Below are 19,950 nucleotides of genomic sequence, written 5' to 3' on the forward strand. Positions count from 1 at the left end.
TAAATGTGCGGGATAACACGCGTTCCTAACTGATAAGGGAACGAAACAAGTGTTGACCGTCACAAAGCGGTGCGGTTACACTGAGGCGTACGCGCATGCGCAGTGGCAGCCGGGAGCCGCAGGAGAGCCGAGCTGGTAAGCCCAAAATTTCACTCCTAAAATGGACCCACAAGCGCTAATTAGCTCAACGTTTTGTCACGTCTAAGGTGGATGTAAGCTCTTATTCAATTTTTCAATTTGAAAATGAACCAGCGCATCTTCCGTGTGTCTTTTTTCCCGAGCGCATAGTCGTTTTAGCTTTACTAAAGGGCAACATCACCCCACCAAAGCTTTTAGCATAAATTTAAGAAAATGGCACGGGTTTAATTGTCGCAAATTGATTAAATGACTTGGAAATTGGGAAAGTCGTTTTATTTATACGCCCCACTGCTTGACATTATTAAGGGGTGATAAATAATAAAAAGATGATTTATAAGTACAACCCTGAACGGCTGTCAACGTTCATAAAAAAAAGTCGTTTTAAGATTTTCGGCAGTGTGATTTAGCCTTGAGGTTTACCATCATCCGCCATTTTATTGTGGACATATGTCATCTCCCAATATATTTTTTTCTGTCCTGTTTTGAAAGTCAGACATTTTGGTCTTATTACCCAAAAATAATATTTGGCAAATTCTTACTCTGCTTCCTAACGTAATAGCTTAGTTCGCGTTAACAGGGAGTCAAGGGGGAGCTCAATTTTGTTTTTGTTTTATTTTCTTATTGATCTTTGATTGTGACGCTTTAATTACCTCATGAGTTAAGTTGTTTAATGTTTTCTTATGAATTAATGGAAATATCTACAAACTGCAATGACAATTATATTAACACTTCTGTATATATAATGTTTGGACATCCCTGCTAATTATAGTCTAATATTTCTATGAGATTGTCTGAGGTAAGGCGAAATCTTATACATGATGTAAGTCAACCAAGCATTGTTTTATTTATTATTATTTTTAAATCCAGAGTTGGATGGTATTTGTTTATGCGAGAACTGCCGGTCAAAGCTGCTTTCCATAAAAATGAACAGAATTTATATTTACACACATATTTGATATTTTGGTTCAAGGACAAAATAATTAATAACCTTGCACATTAGTATACTGTGGCTGCCATCCACTAATTGAATAATAATTGAATTGACATTTATTTATTAGAGCTGAGGAATAGTTTATACCAAGGTACACCAACTCCAGTCCTATACACTCAATTTTCCTTCTCCAACACACTTGCATCATCTAAGCAAACAGGAAAAATCATATTTCATAAAGAGAATTATCAGATTTGGTGCCCCTAGTGGCATTTACTAACGACGCGTACAAAAATAAAGCTCCATATTATCACATTCTCTAGTGCTTTTCAAAGTTCCCTTTTTTTATACTATATATAACTTTCGGTTTCGTATTTAGTAGTTTGGTAAAAACTGGCATAGTAAACAATGCAAAAGTCATAGTATTTGACAGCTCTTTGTAGTTCATATACACATACAAAAGTTTTTCAACATCATTTGAATGGTAAAAAGTCTCAAAACTGCGTGTAAGTACGTATTATGATGCTGGAAAAACATAATACATTTACATAGTTACTAGGTATATTCATACCTTTCAAGGCGCATAGTTTTTGCTTCTGTGTAATCTGGCGTAATATAACAGTAAAAAAAACAATAATGAGTGAATAATCAATGATCAGAATATTTTTTGCGACATCACTTAACATCACACCTAACCCTAATAAATGAGCGCGTTTACGCTGGTTGCTTTTCAGCACTCCAAAGTAAAGCACAGATAGGCCTGCCACGATGAGTGCCAAAGTCAACACGGAGTCTCCGCCCAAAGAGCCCGAGTGCGCTCCCGCGGCCTCCCCCACCTCCTTGCCAGGCGACACCATCCTCGTCTGCGGCCCGGATAGCGTGGCCAAGAATCCCCGACCTCAGACGCACACGACCACGTCTTTGCTTTTCCCAGGTGACACTGTGACTCAATTGCACGAGCTGAGATAGGCATTCAATATTTTATTCATCGCACATTAAACTCGACATTGTGTGCTTTCTCACTCTTTATATCCCGTTACAGTACTTAACTCAATGCAAATTGTTCACTCTACTTCTTTTTTTCTTCAGCTCCCGCTCATCAAAAAGTGGAGCTGGCACCAACTTTGGCGCTGAGCGACCCCAGTAAAGGAAGCAGGGTCACCGAAACGCCCGTCAAACCCACTTTGACGGCGCAGGTGGCTGGGGCTTGTAGCATCGTCCACGTCCTGGAATGGAAGGAAGGGATGGCCATTCTGCCCGGGAGTAACCTCAAGGTAATTTGAGAGAACAAGGCTTGGGGTTTAATTTTGCCATCCAATACAAAGACCCTATTTTCAAAGATACTAACACTGGCACAGGTTGTGGAATCACTGGTATCGCCGGATGCAGTTTTATTGTGTATATTCCAGTATTGCCAGACAGGTAAAAGGCTGACTATTGTTCTGTAAGAATTAAGTATCAGTCAAATTATGAAGTACATAAACCAAACTTTTTTTGTTTATAACTTGAAAATGTTGTAATAGAGGTGTACTGTATGTAAGAGAGAATCTTGAAACATGGATAGTGGTTGTTGTGATACAGCCAATTGAATTGAATGCTTTTATTGTCATTATATGAGATAGAATGAGAGCGATGAAATGAGTGCCCAGTAGAGGGTAGCGATGTTCTAAAGTGATAATCAATGCATCCGCGGCAATATTTTCAAAATAAAATAACGGATAAGGAAATGCACTTACTCTTGGGGGGATTTTTTTAGTTGGATTTTTTTCGTATCTCGAGTCACTCATTTGCATATCAAAATTTTCGTAACCTGAAAATTTCGTACCTAGGGGCATTCGTAAGTAGAGGTAGGGCTGTATTTTATATGAAAGTTATTCCTGTCAAATTAAATGACAACTTTGTTAACAGCATGTATCTTTGGTCGTGTAGTTCTGTGTCAGTGATGTAGGAGCCTTGAGTACATTGATCACACCAACAGCAACTTCCAGCACCAATAATGAACCTGCAGCTGGGACTTCTGCTAAAATGATCACAGTAGAAAACCCTCCATCGGAAAAGCACAGTAAGCCCTTATATTACACCCAAACTCCGCCCCCACAAAATGTCTACTATCGATCTTGTTACATTTATTTATTTTTCTTTTTCCCAGTGATGTCAGCACCTGTGATGTCAGGGAGCAGTCCCAGTGTTGAGACAGACAAATTAGTTCAGGTTAAATCTGAGGTCCATATGGGAGCAGCCCAGCAGAACCATCGTCCCAGAGCTCAGAGGATTTACACAGAGGAACTACGTAGAGAGTCAGTGGTGGACAAGTAGGTGGATTCGCAACCAAAATCGCCCACTTTGGGACATGCATGGTGTTAATTCTTTCTCGCATCCTCAGGAGGAGTGTTGGAGTGGAGAAGGTCCCGGCCGGCGCGAGGCTCTCCTCTTTAAATGTTGATCAGCTGAAGCCCATGAAAAAGCGGAAGAGGAGGGAATATCTGGGCCCGTCCGATGAAGACTCTGACATTGAGGGCATGGTAGGAATAGAATGACTGAATTTTGCCAAACTAAAATAGAGTTGACATGAGGTAAAACAAGAATACATTACAAAGACTAAGGGGGTATTCTGGCATTTATCTGCAAACTGAACCTTAACCTGCTCTTTTTGCAACTTCATGAAATGTTTTTGACTTTTACAAAATGGAGCTACCTTTGCAATTTTTCTCATCTGGTTTTAGGATGACAGAGTGGAAGACCTGAGAGGAGATGGCAGATATATCAGAGGGGGTAAGGACATTTTTTTTTGCTTGCAAATTCACCACTTATTCTGTCTCCAATCACCGCTCGAGCAGAATAATCCCCTTGTTGATTCGGAAGGAAAGACCACCATATTTAGACATTGGTCTTAATCGGACATCGTCTTGTGCTAAAAGTAGACAAGGACCGCTTAGGAGTGAGGTCACAAGTGTATTGCTACTTATATACGTACATTGGGCAAGCATTCCACATTTTTAGCTCAAATGTGTAACTCCTCACGTTTAAAAATTCATACAAATTGGGGTTTAGTATTTAGTATACTTTTTTGTGCTGTCCTATTGCAACGTGCTTCCTGTAATTTGGCCACTTTGGCTTGAAGATGGAGACATGAGGACGGAGCCGTGGACGTGGAGCCAGTACCTGCAAGAAACCAAAGCCATCGCTGCTCCTGAAAAGCTTTTCCAAGAGGTAAACTTGGTCATTAATATTTCCAACCGTCCTCAATCCACAAGGTCTCGTTTTACTTTAGATGAATCACTTCTGTCATCGTCGTTGCAACTTTTTGTCACCTTCTTCAGGGTCTCAATAAGTTGTTTGGCAGTCCTGATTCAAGTTACTCAAAAGTGAATCAATTTTGTTTAAATGGAGAAGCTCACTCACAATCCTGTCATGTTCTGTTACTTTCGGAATGAATAGCATCAGCACTGGAAGATAACATTGAATATAGAAAAATAAATATGACCCAATCCAAATCCTGTTTTTGTAAAGTATCCGTCCCCTTTAATCAGTGAGAAACACTTTTTCTGTGTCCAGAGTCAAAGACCGCCCACAGTGAAAAATGAATTTAAACAGGGGATGAAACTGGAGGGAATCGATCCTCAGCACCCGTCCATGTACTTTGTTCTTACTGTGGCCGAGGTAAGTTATGACCACGGATTGTTTCCAGCAAGGTTTTTTTTTCGCGCCCGGCATTAGAACTCGCTTTAGTCGAGGAAATAATGCAACCCTGACTGACTTGCTGGTAAATTTGACTCCTGTCATAACGCAGGTGTGTGGCTACCGTCTGCGGCTCCATTTTGACGGCTACTCTGACTGCCATGATTTCTGGGTGAATGCCAGTTCACCCGATGTGCATACTGCAGGCTGGTGTGAGAGCACAGGACACAAACTGCACACTCCCAAAGGTCAGACCCTCTCACTTCTACCAAAATGTTGGCTTGCTTGTTGGGCTTTTATTCGGACGACACTCCCACAGTGCTATGTTGACGTCCACGACTTCACTGTTGTCATCTAGGTTGTAAAGAAGAAGAGTTTACATGGAGCAACTACCTAAGAATGACTAAAGCACAATTGGCCCCCAAAGAGCTGTTTGCCAGTCCCGGAATGGTAAAGCCTACTAACTCATAATGATAATAAGCTACCATATTTACTCACATATAAGCTGGACCTGTGTATTAGCCACACCCTTAAAATATCCTTCAGTAATGGTTGTTTTCTTACTGCAAAACAGAAAATAACCAACAAATAGTAAATGTTACTTTGCCAACATCTACTTACTGGTAAAAAAGAATATAGCAAGTCTTGTGCGGTTATAAGCCGTACCTTTGATTTAGTCATCATTTTTTAGGCTTATATGCGAGAAAACACAGGCTTTCTTATATTGAAAAAAATGGTCAAAACACATCTTTGAACTTATTGAACTCCAATGATGGTTTTAGGGATCATTTTTTGTTTTGTTTTGTTTTTCTTTCTTGTTATTATATTGTTGTGTCTACCGCTTGATAGATTGACACCAAGAGTGACTTCAAAATTGGGATGAAACTGGAAGCCGTTGATCGTATGAACCCCTCCCTCATCTGCGTAGCGACCATTACGGACGCCGTGGATGAGCGCTTCCTGGTGCACTTTGACAATTGGGATGACACATACGACTACTGGTGAGCCTCCAACTTGTTTTTTTTTTACACTGCCTAAATTTGGACCTGCTATGTAAAGCCCTGTAAGTATGTAAAGTATCCTTCGGAAGAATAAATGGATGAGTATTGGCTAATAAGTAAGCAATTTTAAAGAAAATGTTTTCTGTATAAGTACAATTGCTAACAGTATTTTCATATAAAAGTCATCTTTTTGCCTCCACTAAATTTGTTAACTATGTTACGACATGCAGGTGTGATGCCACCAGCCCATACATCCATCCTATTGGTTGGTGCAACGAGAGAAGTTTGCCTTTAACGCCGCCTCAAGGTACTTTAAAAATGTGGAAACAGTAATACCTCGCCATTTTGCGGATTCATAACATTGCGGCGTGACTCCGACAAATATGTATGAAAAGTTTGTAGTGTAGGAACATGAAATGGGGAGAAAAATGCATGTCATGGTTGGGGACTATTTCTCTAGCCACTCGGGGGAAAATCCTACCTATGTGTGTTAAATGGAAGTACAGTGAGGCTTTTAAAATGCTGAAAAAAGCGAGTCACGATTGGAGAGTATTTCACTAGACAGTATGGGGCAGTGTCTACCAGGCAGAAGTTAAATAATAGCACAGAGAGTCCAAATAATATTAAATAGACACCACAAAAGTCTTGGAACCTATTACTCGCGCTAAACGAGGTATTACTGTATGTTCTTTCCATTCAGTAAGTAATACATTATCATTTTACAGCTCAGATTCCATGCCCAATCTGTTGTTTTATCTGGAAAACAGTCAATCAAAGAAACATGCAATGGCCATATGTTGATTTAAGCACTTTGCTTGTCAAGCAAGCTGTGTATTTAAAAGACATTAAGAATTTTTTTCAAGGCAATGGAAATGTTGATGTTTTTTTTCACTCCAGATTATCCTGACCAAGCAGCGTTTAACTGGTCCCGCTACCTGCATGAGACCGGTTCTAAGGCAGTGGCAGCTGAGTCATTTAAAACGGTGAGAATGTTACAGACTAAAATGAATTGAACCCATCACTTGATTAGATCTTTTGAATTTGTACACTTTCTTTCTAATAATAATGTTTCATATGATCTAACAGAGCTCAGAAGAGAAAAACAGCGCAACACGTTTAAATGCAGCACAAGTGAAATGAAACTACATTTGTTTTTGAAAAAAGAAAAACATTATGACATTGATTCATTTGTCCACTTATACTTCTAGCCTTCTGACTATTTTTAGGTACTTTTCTGGATGTGTTAAAGAGTGAAAATTGGCCATTATTCTCACCAACATTGTAAAGTTCAACACAGTAGACATCTTTATTTGTTTCAGTAGTCGCTATTTGCAAGTGTGAAGATGTAGCCTTCTACTCTTAAATATACTTTTGCTGTAGTCTGAAAAAAAAACATGAGAGTGAGAGAGATACTCAACAGTGCTATCTTCCTGTCAACGTGCAGCGTCCGCCTCACAGCTTCCAGCCCCAGATGAAGCTGGAGGCTGTGGACAAGAGGAGTCCTGGTCTCATCAGAGTGGCTACAGTGGAGGAAGTGGAGACTCATCGCATTAAGGTGTGTGTGTTTGTTTGTGTGTGTGTGTGTGTGTGTGTGTGTGTGTGTGTGTGTGTGTGCGTGCATGTATTTCTTTGAGGGAGGGTGTAAGTCGAGTGGCCTTCCCATATTTCTGCTTCCCTCAGATCCATTATGATGGCTGGAGTCACATCTATGACGAGTGGATGGACTCGGATCACCCTGACGTCCACCCCGCAGGCTGGTGCGAGGCCACTGGTCACCCACTCAAAGCCCCTCCACATGAAACCAAAATGCAGCAGACACACGGTAGTCACATTTTGACTTAACCTGAATATCAATTTTTTGTGATGAAAACCTGTTGTTTAGACAAAATGCCCGGAAAAATACAATCATGCCTTGAGATACGAACTCAATGCGTTCCGGGACTGAGATCGTATGTCGAGCTACTCGTATCTCAAATCAACGTTTCCCATAGAAATGAACTAAATGCAAAGTAATTGGTTCCGGAGCACTCGTATTTTTGTGTATGATCTTCGATATATATCTACACACTCAGGTCCGAAAGAACCTCCAACTTTGGGCCAATCCACTTACCCTCCTTCTGTTTCCTGTAAACCCATCAGCCACAGCAGAAACAACAAGTACAGCTTCCACAACAAGTAAGCTCAGAGGAATAACCCCCCAGGTTCGTTCTTAGGTGGAAAATTGAGGGATTTGACCAAACGCACGCCACCCTTTGAAACAGGAAGTGTCCGACTCCCGGCTGCGACGGTTCGGGCCACGTCACGGGCCGCTTCACGGCTCATCACTGCGTTTCCGGCTGCCCGTTGGCCGAGCGCAACCAAGGCAGGCTCAAGGTGGAGCTCTCAGACTCCGAGAGCAAAAGGAGCCTCTTTTTGGGCCAGAGGACTAAAAAGACACATTATCGTGGCAGGTAAAGGTGCGGCCAGCATTTATCTTGGTTTTTAAAAACCTCTACTATAATGTGGATTTTCCTCCGCCTATTTTTGCCAGGATTGGACGGCCACCCAAATATAGGAAGAACCAGCAACGAGATTATCAGAGTGAGTTATCAGTTTAACTACACAAATAACTCAAAATGTGTGCATTTGTGCAATAGACATTATTTGGGCTGTAAAGCGGCAAAGTAGCAATGATTGACCTTATCGACTAATCGCACGATTAATCGGACAAATGCCGCTTTTTGGCAATTACCTTTGCAATGTAATAATAGTAATAAACAAGTTAAATTGTTATAGGCATGTTTTAAGTAAAAATGAAGCCAGTGACAAAAATATTTTATTACAACTGTACTGTTCGAAGTAAATACAACTTATTTAAAGTATTTAGGTAAAGTTTCTAAGTAGGAAACAAAAACAGCTTTAGCAAAATACGCACTTGCGACAGATTTCTTGCAACTAGACAAGATCATCTCATCGATTAATCGTGGTAGCCTTAGTGGACCCAAATGAATTGGATATCTGAAATAAAGGCACAATATACAAAGTATGACATGAAATTTCTCATTGTGATTTGTGTTCTGCTCACAAGATATGTCATCCGAGTGCGTCTACCCGTCGTTGTTTGTTTCGGCCCTGAGCGGCCAATCGGACCGCACGCTTTCTCTGTGCTGGGAGCAACACTGCAAGCTGCTGCCTGGCGTCCTGGGCATTCCTGCTAGTCAGGTGGCCACGTGGAGCGTGGAGGAGGTTAGATGAGGATTTTTCAACTCTTCATTTCAACCACCAATTTGAAAAGTCATAATTTACATTGCGTGTGTATTCTCTTCTAGGTCTTCTCTTTTGTGAATAATCTAATTGGCTGCGAGGATCAAGCCCGTCTCTTTAAAGAAGAGGTATGATACCCACGTGTGTCTAAAGTGATTTACAAGGAGTAGGAGGGGGACATTTTCCAGTTTTCCTTGGTGTCCGATGTTTTTCAAATTCGACTCAAAGCTGAATACGGAATAAAGCAAGAAAACCACACCTGGATTTTCACTGTCCTGCCAAACCATTTTAGCCACTCGCAAAAAATAGATTGGTCGCCTTTCGCCATCAATTGCACACGATGAGTAAAACTCTTCTCAATACGAGTGAGAGAAAAACAACAATTGACCATGATTTCATAGTTGTCAAAAATAGAAGTACAGTAAATAACGGTCTTTTCTCAAATATGCAGATGATTGACGGCGAGGCCTTCCTCCTGCTGACTCAGGCCGACATCGTGAAGATCATGAGCATCAAGCTCGGTCCCGCTCTCAAGATCTCCAACGCCATCCTCATGTTCAAGAGCACGGACGAATCCCTCAAATGAACCGGGCTCCAGCAAGACCCAACTTCCTTTAGGGGTATGTTTTGGGCACAAGCCTATTGCTGCCAAGCTAAAAAAAAAATAATAATAATAATAATAAGTTCGACATCACTACATAATGTGCTGAGTTTCATATTTATCTTTTGAATTTACTTACACTTCATTATTTGACGCAAGAAACTTACCACGTCTAACTCACGGACTGGACTGCCAGTGACGGCGCCAGACGTCCGATCCGTCTCGACCGAGAAGGGCGAATGAACAAAAGTTCCCTCCCAGCCAAAACGAATTGGACATCTAGCGCCGTCACTGGCAAGGAGCGATGAGCATTCACAGTCAGTCTTCACAATTGAAATGAATTGGACCATGATAACCATTGATCAGGTGCCATTACAGTAATACCTCGCCACTTCGCACATTCACCACAGCGTGGCTTGGATCGGTCAGAGGACATGGTCCACCTTTGGGAGGTGAATAATACAACAGAGAGGGTATTAAAAGTCCAATTATGATTAGGTAGATACCTTAAGAGTGCTGTTCCTCCATGGTAGTTATTCACCTAATGCTTTGGAACGTATCAACCGCGATAAACAAGGAATTACTGTATTTAGAATTTTTCTTCCCTGGTTGAACAGCAATAAGCTTCTGTTGTTTTGTGTTCTGTACCCATAAAACGGTAGAAGCAAATGACATTTTATGAAGAATGTGAAGGAGAGATAATGGATATCAGGGTGTGTTAGATAGTTGCATCATTAAATTGAGTTCTTTTTACGGTAGACAATGTCTTCTTTAGGGAGCGTTTGCTAGAAAGAAAGAATGACAAATTTGACACTTTTTTATTCATTTATTTTTTTACTTCCAATGTTCTCAAGGGTTCTCTTACTTGCCACTTTGTGAATGAGCGGGCGCATTCTAATCAATGACGCGTTCAAGTACTGTATATTCTTTTCAAAATGTGAACGTCAATGAAAAATATATATATTTAATCAGTATTGTTATTATAGGTGTTACAATCACTCCTTGGGGGAAATTAAATCACAATTCAGTCATTTCCTTATGGAAATCTGGTAGAGAATAGAATATGTCCCAAACTTAAATATACTGACTTTTTTCTTCTTTTTTTTACATATGCAGCAAATGTAAAAAATACAGATATCCTAAGTTAAGGTAAAATACTGTGTTGGAATGGAACATTTAAAAAGCAAAACCAACTAAATGTACATTGAAGTCTATAAATTGTCAAAATTAAAATGAACTTTAAAGTAGAGAATTAAACTAGAATAATTTAAAAAGTAAGAAAAATGTACTTATTCACGACGTTGTACATTTTCCTTCATATGACTTGACATGTACTAATCAGCTGTAGAAAATGCACAACTTGAATTTAAAAAAAAAAACAACAACAGCGGTTTACAAAAGCACAGTCTGTATTGACAGCTTGGCATATTTAGCAAATTTGACCATATCAGTCTTTTTTTTTAAATCAGTGACTGGTGAGTTGATAACTTTTAAAATAATATTGATACACCCCAAGTATCATGTCAGCATGACATGGCAGGGAAGTAGGTACCGTAACATTTTTATTAGAATGAAGTTGTGGTTAAAGCAAAATTGGAACATATCGATTCTGTGGGGGAAAAATGAAGCGTGTTCATTGAGTAAGACGTCATGCAGTAGACGAGGCCGGCAAACGAAGCTCTTGGAAGTTTCATTTTGTGCAATAATTACATTTTTAAAAAAAGGAGAATTAGTCATTAGCGCAAACTTAAAAGTCTGTGACTGTTGTATTTTTCTGCATTTCTTAGGTATCTTGTTTGTGTTTTGGTGCCTCAAAATGTGTCCCACTTCTTAGGTTCCTTCTAACCCCCTCCTTAAAAAAATAATACTGTACATAGCTCAGTCATTCATCACATTTTCTTCATGTGGCAAATTCCATTTGTGGATGCATTGGCATTTTGAGCACAACTGTGAACCCAAAATGGGATAAAAGTGTTAAAATCACTATAAAAAAGTTTACATTGATACTGTGTTTTTGGACAGGTGTAGGTACATCTAATGTCATTCTTGGATTTTCTGTGTCATTTCACTGGATTGTCTTAAGGGCTCTTGGCTTCGTGTCTTTCCCGTGTGTGAGTGTGTGTGCGTGTGTGTGTGTTATAAGACAATGTTGAATCATAAATGTCATTCCAATAAATGGCCAAATTTGACCTTTTTCCCCTTTCTTTTGGAGGTCTCACAATTACAGGACAACACAAATGGAAGGTAATGTACTCAGTGTGTTGCACTACTGTATGTATTGACTATAAACGTACTTTGCTTATAGCATATCCCCCTATTGACCATATTGCCATCAACAAGTAGATGTGGTGGTGCTTCTCATCCCACCGCATTGCCCGAGCAAGCTGTAAGGTAAGATATACGCTCTTTTAACATCCTGAATGCCATTGATGGCGTTAGATGTCCAATCTATTTGAACTGGGAAGCTTCCCAGTCAAAATGGATTGAATGTTTTGCGCTGTCAATGGCGCTGAAATATGAGTGTGCACAACTTCTTCCAGTTTAATAGAAGTAAATGATTATCATTGAGCTCATTTTGAGGCAAGCCGATATGATTTAAAGGTAGTTTCTGGCCACTCCTGCCACCCGGTTGGGCCTCTTCCGGCCCCCAGGCTGTATGTTTAACACTGCTTTCCAGGAGCCTTTTATACAAATGACCAATAGGGCTCACACAAGTACTAGAGAAGCAGGAAAAGCAAAGTGGGCATAAAAATAGCAAGTCACCCCGCCCAATTTGGAAGAGCTTTTCATCAATCATTGACTCCCTCAGGAGCACAACTGACCTGAGATCAGCCATTGCCGGCTGAGTGACTCCCTTTGCACATTTGAGTGATCACTCACACTTAGGTCGGCTTTCTGCATTTACAGGTGAGCATGCAGCTTTTCACCCAATTCTTACACAACTAAATACTTATTTACCTTTTTAAAAGAGCTTGTTTTACTGCTGTTGTGGCCTTTGAAGCGTTACTTTTTCAATTCCTTTGTCATGCATTTTCATTCAAGTTGCTAAGTTTTAAGATGTTGTGGGGGTGTTTTCAGTTTTTTTTGTCAACAAAACAACAGGATAAGAAATCTGGGTGAACTGAGTGAAATGAAAATTTTTGAGGCAACCCTCACTTATTTCTTTGCTTCATGGTTATGCAGATTTGCAGATATAAATAGAAAACTTTGTTGTTCGGTTGCAATGTCACTCATCTCCTAAAGTTTAAAAATATATATTTTTTAAATATCGAAATATCTAATTTCTCTGCATCATAACTATTGATAACGGATCTTTGGTGAATGTGGTCAAATAATTAAATTATGGCTGTCGTTTTTTTTCTAAAAGTTTTCACCAACCACCGTAATATTCTATATATACATATACACTACATTAACATTTTTATTGGATGATTTTTAAAGAAAGAAAAGACATTTTCAAAGCTGGATAAGTGGTGTTGAAAAAGAAATGTAGTAATATGTTTGAAACATTCACATTTGTTAATGTACTTATCGGAACGTATCCTCGATTTTGATTTGTTTTTACTGGTCTTATATTTATCTTGGATTTGTGTGTATACAGATTTATGCACGCACATTACGTGTGTTCTTGTGTGTTGTGACAGCTAAACGAATGAGCCAATATTTGGCATATAAACACACAAAGTGTATCACTTACTCCCTGCAATGTGTTTGTGCTGGTCCAGCATCTTTGTTCCTTACCAACCAGACCAACCTGCTCTGTGCACACTTTGCTCAACATTTTTTCGGGCCTAGATCCGTGTTTCAATCATATGCCATAACACTAAAAACAAAGCTCATTGTTTTATGACCTGCTGTGATTAGCAAGATGTGGACATGTTTGATTGTGAAATGAGTTTTTTTTTTTTATTGCTGTGTGGCAAATTAAGTTATTGGCAGACATGGAAGAACCAAAACACTGCACGATATGTAGTAAAGATATACTAATCAATGACCGTATTTTTCGGACTGTCCCACCTGAGTATGAGTCGCACCAGCCAAAGAATACAATGAAGAAGAAATCGAAATATATATATGTCGCACTGTGTATAGGTCGCATTTTTGGGAATGTCATCAGACACAAAGAAATAACATACGTTAAAGTCACAATATAACATGGAGAACAACAGGCTAAATAGCCATCAGTTAGCATAACTGTTTGGCAGGTAACTATAGGTTAACAAAACAGCATAACAGGCTTTTGGTGGCCAGGGAGAAACGAAATAAATGTATTTTGAAACTTGAGTATTAGTCGTAGGCCCAGCAAACTATGAAAAAAGGTGTGATTTATAGTCCGGAAAATACGGTAAGTGAATCAGGGTTGGGAATGACTTGATTATATTTGTAGTAAAGTAAACATGTCTGGACTGGCGTGACAGGTCTATCAAACGGATGCAGGGATCCCACTGAGACTGGAATGGATAACAGCGATGGCCCACTGTAATGTAAGTAGCTCATTTGTATTCTTGCTTAAGACAACTAGACGGAAATGGTTTAAGAGTGGCAAAGTCAAAAATGTCAAATCATTTAAAAATCCATTTCCTTCTTCCGTCTTTTTTACACTTTGCAAGTTGGCCCTTATGATTGACTCAATATTGCGCAAAGATGTTCAACAATTGGGCATTGACGTCATCATGTATTTCTGTTGTCACCTTGTTAGCCACGGTCGCCATCCTCCACCTCCCCTGATGATGTCAATCTTGGACCTTCAGCAAACCCTCAGTAAGTAGCTTCACCCTTCAGAACATGTGACAACAACTAACGTGGACATGTATGTCTGGATGTAAGGTGGTGTTGACAAAACATTCATCCAAAATGTAATCGATAACCCTCTGTCTTGTTGCAGTGCCAAGCCTACCGACTTTGACTTCCTGACTGTCATTGGCAAAGGGACCTTTGGAAAGGTGAAACAATGACTTATTCACATCATGTTGACACGAACCAATTTTCACTCAGACATTCAACTTTAGATTTTGTTCTCATATTGCGTTATAATTATTATTTAAATGTTAATGTTATGCAAAATCACCTTGTTCTGCCATTTAAGTCAGCGATTTTGGTTGCGACAGGTATGATATCTGTTTTTAATTCGTTCATCCATTCATTTTATGACTCAACTATCCTCACAAGGGTGGCGGGGGTGCTGGAGCCTATCCCAGCCAACGGTGGGCACCAGGTGGGGAACACTCAATCACAAGGACTACAATTCACACTTATACACCTAGGGACAATTTAGACTGTTGAACCAGCTAGCCTGTGTTTGGGATGTGTGAGAAAACCGGAGTCCCCGGAGTAAACCCACGCAAGCCCGGGGAAAATATGCAAACTCCATTCTGGGAGAGCCCACCGATGATCGAACCCTCGACCCCAGTAGTGTGAGGCCGACACGCAACCCACCGCTCCACCGGACTGCTCTCTGTTTCAACTCCTGCAATGATTCATGTAGTTAATGTAGCTGGAGATGGATTCACTGATGCAGTAAGCAGGGGTCAATGTTGTTGTAGAGTATCTAAATGTGACGTAAGTTAGAAGCCGAGTCGCAGTTGACAGTGTGCACATAACGTTTTCATGAATCATTAACTGTACCGTCATTTAAGGTCGTCTATCAGCGGAGACAAAGTAACATCAAATGTTACCACAAAAGCAAAAATGTACCATAGTGAATTGAACTTTTACAACCACTTCATTTTTTAATGGTCAAAATATTCAATCTGCAAGTTTCATCCTGTAACATTCAACATGCTGCATTCAGATGTACTTTACTTGAATGCTTTTTATGACAGGATCATAATAATGACTTGACTCATCACAAATATGAATGAAGGCATATTTTCCATGCCATTAAGTGTTATTCTGTAAATGAGGTTACTTTTGATTGAAAATGTATATTGTTTAGGAACTGTTTAAGAACACTTCATGACATTTGCCATTCACATTTCTTCATGTTTATGACAAGTGTCGTGTCATGATAATGACATTGTCTTACCAACCATTCCACTCAAGTTGTGTTACTCTGAGTACTCTTGAGCAACTCAAGTTGTACGTCACTCTCGAATAGGAAAGAATTCCACCTTAAAAAGCCCCAACACTTCATATTCTCAGTTCTTATGGAATGGTATCAAAAAGGATGCTCTATATCAAGGTAATCTGTGATAGCCTTTAGTACAGGCGTTGGGAACCTATGGCTCAGGAGCCACATATGGCTCTCTGCTAACCTGTGAGGTACTTACAACTTTTTGTACTTTCAAAGTGGTGAAGTGACTAAAAAAGGCACACATTTTCATGTATGTTGACCTTTAAATTCAGAGAATTTAAAGAATCGGAGGACTCTAAAGAATTAACTTTTTAAAAAAAATATGAATTGTTTATGGATCTTTCCATCCAAAAAGTTCCCCACCCCTGCTCTAGTACATCCACATCATATCGCTATCGACATGTGTCAGCAAGACACAGTTATGTAACGTCTTCTTTTCTTTTGAGTGGGACTCCATTTTGCCAGTGTCAGGTGTTTCCACAAAGTTCTCATGGTCACGCCAGGGTTTTTGGGGCCGAGTCGAGCGTCCACATGGCGCAGTCAAGTGTTTAGTAAACAAACAGACATTCACAAATAATCCTTCCATGCAGGTCGTGCTTGCCAAGCTCAAAGACACCAAACAGTTCTATGCTGTCAAAGTACTTCAGAAGAAAGTCATTTTGAAGAAAAAGGAGGTGAGCAGCGCCCATTGCATATTGCACTCTTCTTCACTTGGATGAAAAATGCACGAAAAGGTGACATTTAAGTTGCCATTACGCGTTTTGCACCAATAACTGCTTGGCAATTAATATGAAATACACTTTTACAAGAAACCAAAACATGCTCAGTTAATGAACCACAGCAACTTTTTCTATTATCAACTTTGTTTTGAAGCAGTGTCGCCGTGACAATATCATGTAATCTGCAAAATGCTTGGTGCAGGTGACCTTTGGTGCCTTTATCAGAATTACCGAGTCAGTCATTATTAAAATGATGCGGAATGAGATAAGAAAATCTTTTAGAAGTGGCCAAACAATACATTTACTTTTTATAATGCCATATTGCCAGGTCTGCACAACCATTTGCGTTAAACGTGCCCAAAATATTATTTCCAACCTACTTTTCTACCCCCTTTTTAGTCACTAAAAATAATCATCATAATCAATAATTTACAGTGGACTGAATCAAATTTGAGTACTCCAGCATACTACTAAGGCTCAGTGTGACGTTACCCTATGACCTTTTCTAGAACAATTTCACCAAGAAACTATATATATAATGCTGTTGTGTTGTTTTTTTTAAGCTATGGTTACCTGAAAATTTAAAAAAAAAATCAAGTTCACGTGTTGTCTACCACAGCAAAAAAACATCATGGCGGAGAGAAATGTGCTGCTAAAAAGCCTACAACACCCCTTCCTGGTTCGGCTGCATTATTCCTTTCAGACTGCCGAGAAGCTTTACTTCGTCCTCGACTATGTCAACGGAGGAGAAGTATGCGCCAGGGAATCCAATGAGGTCTTAAAAGACTTAAATGGTACCTTCTTATGTGCTTTTTCTCTCCTCTGCCCAGCTCTTCTTCCATTTGCAGCGAGAGAGATGCTTTTCCGAGCCTCGAGCGAGGTTCTACACTGCCGAGGTGGCCAGCGCTATCGGCTACCTTCACTCGCTCAATATTGTCTACAGGTCAGACAAAATCAAAATATAGCATTCTCCATCGTCATCCTATCTGAAACTGTCAATGTGTGTTCAATGCAGGGATCTAAAGCCAGAAAATATCCTCTTGGATTCTCAGGTGAGCATTCATTTATCTATACTTTTTTTTAAAAAAAGGTTTTGCATCCCGCACTTTAAACTTGAAATAAACGAGATGCACAATAACCCTCTAAAACATTTAGTACTAAGTTAATCTTGATTAAATATTTTAAGATCCCTCATGCAAGCCTGTTCATTGCTTGCGTTTTCAGGGCCATGTCGTGCTGACAGATTTTGGCCTGTGCAAAGAAGGCGTTGAGCCAGAAGGAACCACCTCAACGTTTTGTGGAACACCAGAGGTAAATTAAAGCTACTACTACTACTAAATTGAAATATTATGTTTGCTGCACTATAAAGCGTAACTAAAAGACAGCAGTATGCCTTATAATCTGATATATGGATCAATATTGGCTTATCATAATATAAAATTCCCTTTAGCACAGGTTCTTCTAGTTTATTTACACAACTCCGAACCACTACTACTATTACTGCTAGTGCAGCGCCATCTAGTGGATGTCTAACATAATCCCCCACTATTACTAACTACTACTACTACTAATACTGCTGCTACAGCGCCATCTAGTGGATGTCTAATATAATCCCCCACTGTTACTTCTACCACCACTAATACTATTACTGCTACTACAGCGCCATCTAGATAATCTCATAATCAAGTTGTGCCTTATTTAAAAAAACAAATTCTAAAATGGGGCATTCATTGTAAGTGTGCTTTATAGTGCGGAAAACACGGTAGCTGTGGAAGGAGGGGCTATTAGGGATTAAATTTGTGTATATATTCTGCTCTTCGTCTGTACAACATAGTACTTAGCACCAGAAGTCCTTCGCAAGGAACCTTACGATAGGACGGTTGACTGGTGGTGTCTTGGAGCTGTGCTCTATGAGATGCTATACAGTCTGGTAAGTATATGAGCATCTTTACAATTCATAATATAGTAACTGTGTGTAAATGTGTGTGTGTATATGTGTGTGTGTGGGACAGTAATAATTACAACGTGTGCCCGTTCCCTTGACGGTAGCCTCCGTTCTACAGCCGCGACGTGGGCGAAATGTACGATGGGATTCTCCATAAGCCTCTGCTGCTCCCGCCAGGAAAATCGGAGGCCGTGTGCTCCCTTCTGGAGGGCCTCTTGCAAAAAGACCAGCACCGACGCTTTGGAGCCATCGCTGACTTTGTAGTTATCTTTAAAATCGAGATTACATCCCGTCATTCTTGCGGTAAGTTGATGAAAAGTTGACTCATGTCTTTTCCAGTTAGAAATCAAGAACCACACCTTTTTCTCACCAATCAACTGGGATGACATTTACCACAAGAGGATCGCTCCTCCTTACAACCCCAACGTGGTGAGTATAACGGCGAGTCGGTCAAAGGAATCGAGACTTTAACCGCCATATTTGGAAGCGCTCTACCGCCGTCGTCCATTGTCTTTCAGAGGGGCCCGGCGGACACTCAGCATATCGACCCCGAGTTCACCAGAGAAATGGTTTCTAACTCTATTAGTCGGACGCCGGAATTCAACGCCAGCACGAGCGCCAACAACGCTTTTAATGGCTTTTCCTACGTGGCCGGCGAGGATAGTTTTTTATGAGGGAACACGACAGATGACTCGCTGACAGAGAACAGCAAGTGTGGCCCCTAAGGTAACTGGGGTGATGTCTGCAGAGAGGTGGCTTATTGTAAGCGTTGACAATGGCGCCATTTTGAAACAGAATGAGTGCATTTGAAAGATCCATGCTTTATGGAGTCCACTTTTATCTGCTAAAGTTTCCATCCCTGTTACCCGGGGACCTGCGCTTTCCCATTTTGTTGCTTATTTGTCAAAGGTTAAGCACAGTAAACAATGTAAAATGCTACAAAGAAGCATTTTAAAAGCATTTTTAAATCATATTGTTAGTTACAACAGATGCCAGCCGGTGTCCTTAAAAATGCTTTTCAGGGGACCTTATTAAGAAACTAAGGATGAGCATGACATCGTCAGTTATAGCAATCAAGTGCATTTGGATCTGGAAGCTGAAAATGTAATTGTAAATGGATTAATAAAGAAGGCTGAATCATGTTATTATTTTTAGGAGTCAAAACGAGGTGTTGTTCCAATTAACAGTTGAAGCCAATATGGGAAACACTGAATATTTCATCATGCTTTTTTTTTCTTTGTGCTTTCCCATCAAAATAATTAGGTTTCAAAGTGTGAAAAACAGTGGTATTTTATTATTATTATTATCCAAATAATCTGATGTTTTGTTGGATGCTTCTGAAGCACACATATAAAGATTAAATTTGTATTGTATAACATTGTTATCATACTTAATTCTGAGCCATAAAGAACACTTGAACTCAACTTTGTTAAGGATGTTTCTTTTTGTTTCTACCGTGTCTTTGATTTTGATTTTTACAACGTCTGCCTTTCTTCCCCACCTAATTGAATGTCCACCAAAAAATTGTATAGTATATCATTTATTGTGTTTGTTGTTTAATTTACTTTTACAATTAATTTGGATTAAGCAATGCGGTATAAATCTGAGTCCATCAAAGATA

At 39.8% G+C, this 19,950-nt stretch overlaps 2 protein-coding genes across 5 annotated transcripts; both read left to right on the forward strand.

The window, feature by feature from the left end:
- The first annotated feature begins 10 nt into the window (after window positions 1-10).
- l3mbtl1 (L3MBTL histone methyl-lysine binding protein 1) lies at window positions 11-11,781 on the forward strand. 4 transcript variants are annotated; one of them, XM_077715651.1, is made up of 22 exons: window positions 11-135; window positions 1,804-2,003; window positions 2,159-2,343; window positions 2,999-3,131; window positions 3,219-3,381; window positions 3,453-3,591; window positions 3,793-3,841; window positions 4,191-4,279; window positions 4,625-4,729; window positions 4,860-4,995; window positions 5,106-5,197; window positions 5,597-5,748; window positions 5,979-6,055; window positions 6,646-6,731; window positions 7,193-7,303; window positions 7,429-7,570; window positions 7,821-7,923; window positions 8,010-8,198; window positions 8,279-8,328; window positions 8,816-8,973; window positions 9,057-9,119; window positions 9,443-11,781. In XM_077715651.1, the coding sequence occupies exons 2-22, from the start codon at window positions 1,838-1,840 to the stop codon at window positions 9,575-9,577; spliced, it is 2,523 nt and encodes an 840-aa protein (XP_077571777.1). In that variant the 5' UTR covers window positions 11-135; window positions 1,804-1,837; the 3' UTR covers window positions 9,578-11,781. The 4 variants fall into 4 exon arrangements, with proteins under 4 accessions (XP_077571777.1, XP_077571800.1, XP_077571785.1 ...); XM_077715659.1 differs by having other exon boundaries at window positions 118-206; XM_077715667.1 differs by lacking the exon at window positions 11-135 and adding an exon at window positions 143-212.
- Window positions 11,782-12,383: 602 nt separating this feature from the next.
- On the forward strand, window positions 12,384-19,753 carry sgk2a (serum/glucocorticoid regulated kinase 2a). The gene is made up of 13 exons (XM_077715686.1): window positions 12,384-12,499; window positions 14,011-14,076; window positions 14,292-14,353; window positions 14,478-14,535; window positions 16,256-16,339; window positions 17,004-17,135; window positions 17,215-17,327; window positions 17,400-17,436; window positions 17,609-17,695; window positions 18,219-18,314; window positions 18,434-18,589; window positions 18,669-18,758; window positions 18,848-19,753. The coding sequence occupies exons 2-13, from the start codon at window positions 14,062-14,064 to the stop codon at window positions 19,001-19,003; spliced, it is 1,086 nt and encodes a 361-aa protein (XP_077571812.1). The 5' UTR covers window positions 12,384-12,499; window positions 14,011-14,061; the 3' UTR covers window positions 19,004-19,753.
- Window positions 19,754-19,950: the final 197 nt, after the last annotated feature.

The sequence above is a fragment of the Stigmatopora nigra genome, chromosome 1 (genome assembly GCF_051989575.1).
Source record: "Stigmatopora nigra isolate UIUO_SnigA chromosome 1, RoL_Snig_1.1, whole genome shotgun sequence".
Taxonomy (NCBI): Eukaryota; Metazoa; Chordata; class Actinopteri; order Syngnathiformes; family Syngnathidae; genus Stigmatopora; species Stigmatopora nigra.